The sequence below is a fragment of the Bidens hawaiensis genome, unplaced genomic scaffold, assembly GCF_021521415.1.
Source record: "Bidens hawaiensis isolate Kalapana, Puna unplaced genomic scaffold, B.hawaiensis_p1.1 tig00013993_1, whole genome shotgun sequence".
Taxonomy (NCBI): Eukaryota; Viridiplantae; Streptophyta; class Magnoliopsida; order Asterales; family Asteraceae; genus Bidens; species Bidens hawaiensis.
The window spans coordinates 601210-605186 of NW_027492202.1; the positions used below are offsets into that span (position 1 = coordinate 601210).

Below are 3977 nucleotides of genomic sequence, written 5' to 3' on the forward strand. Positions count from 1 at the left end.
AAGAGAGAGAGATGGGGAGTGGTGCTGAACTGCTGATGTGGTGACATTCTGCTCGAGTACTTTTTCAAAACTTGACCACTACACTATTTTAATTTTTAAGTGATATCTTGGTCACAATTTTAAGAGTTCACTCTTTTACTAACCACCCAGATAGTATATTGCTGCTTACATAGAACTGAGATCTGAACAATATGAAACATGCAGTATTTAAGAATCATACACAAGTTGACCTAACTAAGTCAACGGTTTTCACTTATACGGGACAGAATGCAGACGTATGAAGATAAGATTATAGATGATATCAAAATCAACAGAGCGTTAGCACACTATGAATGAAGTATACAGAAAGTCAACATTATGGACTGCGATTATGGATCACAAAAAAGAATTCAACAAAAGTCAACTACACGATAACATTCACAACTCCCGAAAGAAAAATCTATGCAAAAACAGTTTCAAAGATTTTCACACATTCGAAATAAAAACCACAAGATTACAAGAACTCAACAAATCTTACCATACAAACGTGTCTTTCGGTCAACACCATGGTTCAATCTTCTCGGTTTCAGAATTTATTGAACTTAGATTGCTGACTAAAGCTCGGCTTTTGTCCAGATCACTTGACTGAGCCACCTGTTTGGGTTCCTGAATACAGTTAACCACGTAAGTCTTCGGCTCAATGGGAGAAGATCTACTGGACCCAGACATGGTTCCATCAGATTCTTCACTGGCGGTCAAGTATCCAAGATGATCATCATCAGTGATGAATTCATGTTCTTTCTCTTCATTTTCATCATAGTTTTGCTGCACGTGTGGGTTCAATCTCGGCCCCTGATCACCGTTTTCATCTGAAGGTGGATCTTGTGGTGGCCCACGAGACGATTCGATAACCGCATCCTCTCGTTCTCGAAGGGTTTTCGTGATGAGTGTTTTCAGAAAGTTCATTACTTGAACCGCATACATCAATGCAGTCAACGGGTCAGCCATCTGCAAGAAAAATAAAAGGTCAATCAAATTCAAATAGTTTATTTAATTCTTCCTTAAAATTTTTGGGCTGCAAAAAAAACATGATAATGAATTTGGGCTAAAACTTTTTTTAATTAATAACTAATCAGTTTTCATACGTTTGGTAACATATCTATTAAATTCTTATAAATCACTTAAAATTTTTTTTTTCTATTTTAATCACATGCATAACCAAGACCCAACCGAAAGTTCAGTTTCTAAAACAACATAAAGTCAAACAGTTGTTCACGTTTGGGCTCGGTTTTTTGGTTTTCACACAATAAAAGATTACAAAATTATTAAAATAACAAACCTGAGTCATACTGGGGGCAAAAACCATTGCAATATTGTGTGAATTCATCTTATTAACATGCTCGTATTGAACAACATCAGCCATCAGGTTGATGGCCCAGTCGAGCAAGGCAGTTTCTGTTGGGGGCAGAAGGCGGCAGAGGGCGGTGCAGTCATCCTCTGATTGACACTGCATTACTTGCTCAGGTGAAAGTGGATCCAATACTCCAGTCGGTAACTCTCTGAACCATGCCTGTATTAGTATTATCATCAGCTTATGAAGTTAATTATAAAACTAAAAATAGTAATTGCAACATGACATATAATGATAATTAGTTAATTATTTACCTTAATAAGACCAGCCAAACAGTGTACATCAATACCATCCGGAACCACAGCACTGTTCAACTGGTTTCTTAGATGTTCTTCCTGGTTGTTGTCTGCGTTAATTCTGAAAATACCTTCAGCCTACACACCACAACAAATATAGAAATTATATGTTAAAAACAAAAAAAAAGATAGAAAAAATAAGAAGTTAATGATACGAGTGGTCCTGTGGTTTGCCCATATTGCATTTTCACCCAAAAGTAACATAAATGGTCCACAGTGGATGGAAATTAACTTTTCTATTTAGTATTTAGAAAATGACCAGAATACCCCTATAATGAAAAACAAATATATATATATATATATATATATATATATATATATATATATACAAATAAGACTAAAAATGCAATATGAGCAAACCACAAGGACCATCCATGTAATCAACTCAAAAATAAAATAAAAAAAACTACAGTTGCAAGAATAAAGTATTTTGGACAAAATATGTTGCAAGAATATACTATTTATATTTTGTCCAAAAGCAATTATTTTTGCAAACTGTAGTGTTTGTTCGACATTTCTGCAAGAAAAATGGTTACTTAGCAAAAAAACAAAAAAAAGCACTTTCAATGTTTCAAGAAGCAGTTTTTAAAGTCTTTTCTTACATATTATAATTTATAATCGGCTTTTTGTTGAAAAAATCCACGGTTCTTGAAAAAACAATGAGAAAGAAGATTAAATTTGGAGATGAAATATTTCATTGTTTGCAATGAAAGTCAAAAACTCAACCGCTTGCTCGTTAGTTATTGTTTTGATGTGTGAAAAAAAGGTGGACAAACATTAACAGACCTGCAGACCGCCTAAACCATACAAACGTTGTTGCATAAGTATGAGAATAACAGGGACACTATTTCCTCTGGAATCATATGATAACTGCATTGATTCTGTTGAAACACCAAAAACAGTAGCACTGCAAATTGAAAGAAACCAATTGTTAGGCATATATTTGAAGAGATCAAGAACAAGCTGCAAATAATAAAGATTAGAGAAAAATGGCAACATTTCACATAATTAGAGATTTATATGATTATGATCATCAACAAACAAGAATAAAGTATCCTAGAAATTGTAAAAAGTCCATGAGTTTGATTTGTTTTTATTCACTGTTGACCATTAACATAATTACCATAAGTGTCACAGACAACATAGTTCAACAACATATAATATGGTCACTGAAATAATCACATTCAAGACTTCAAGTACATGAATTCAATCATAGGGAACTAAAAATAAGATCCGAAAGTGCTATAAAGATTCTTATGATCATGTCAAAAACTGTAAAAAATGCATAAATTTGATTATCTATATTGACTATTGAACCATGAACATAACTACCATAACTGTCATCACAGCAAAAATGAACAACATTTGATATGGAAACCTAAAAATCACATTCTACCACCAAAATTTCAATCAACAAATGTTGTTTGGAGCAAAGGGCATGTGTATACAGCTGAAATCAGATTTCTGAGAATTTTGTAAACATTCGATTCGCTTATTCATTGAGAACCATAAACATAACTACCATAACCGCCACAAACAACATTTGATATGGAAATCAAAAGAATCACATTCAACTAGCGAAATTTCAATAAAAAACAATAAACTCATCAAGAAAAAAACATCAAATGTTCATAAAATCATGATCAAGCATAAAGCATGTGTTTAGGCCTTCAGGGTTACAACCAAGATTTTTGAGATTTTATAAAAATGGTTGTGATAAATTTATTCACTGTGAACCATAAACATAACTACCATAACTGTCACAATTCAACAGAAATTTATATAAAAATCCAACAAATTACCAAATTATCAATTCAAACAACAGTTTCAATTATCACAATATCAATCAATTTCATCACACACCTGGCACTAGGGGCTCTCCTGAGGACTTCGGGTTCAAACTCAACAGGCAAGCCAAGAAACCCATTAAACCTATCAAACGTAACATGTGCCACGTGGCGGACATCGGTGGGCCAGCCAATCTCCATCCGGGAAAGATCCAGCCTTTGGTCCGCCACCGTGTTCTTGAAGAAAGACTTCCGAAACAGAGTCAATAAAAGCGCTAACAAAGACAACTGCTGCTGCTGCTGATTATTATTATTAGTATCAGTATTATTATTCCTATTTTCATTATTATTATTATTATTATTCTGGTTAACCCTAGAAACCCCTTCTTCTTCAATTTCTTGGTTTAGAGACAATGTGGGGTCATGGGTTTGTGTTGAGGATGGAGAAGATGAAGAGGGTGAGTGGAGGACATCTGTCATGGCTGTAAAAATCAAGGTTTTATT

General features: G+C 34.0%; 1 protein-coding gene across 1 annotated transcript; it reads right to left on the bottom strand.

Annotated features, from left to right (window-relative positions):
• Positions 1-350: 350 nt before the first annotated feature.
• Positions 351-3977, bottom strand: LOC143545715 (rho GTPase-activating protein 5-like). The gene is made up of 5 exons (XM_077037550.1): positions 3550-3977; positions 2473-2593; positions 1645-1764; positions 1319-1549; positions 351-987 (listed from the first exon to the last, which is right to left on the bottom strand). Exons 1-5 carry the CDS (start codon positions 3951-3953, stop codon positions 538-540), a joined length of 1326 nt encoding a protein of 441 aa, XP_076893665.1. The 5' UTR covers positions 3954-3977; the 3' UTR covers positions 351-537.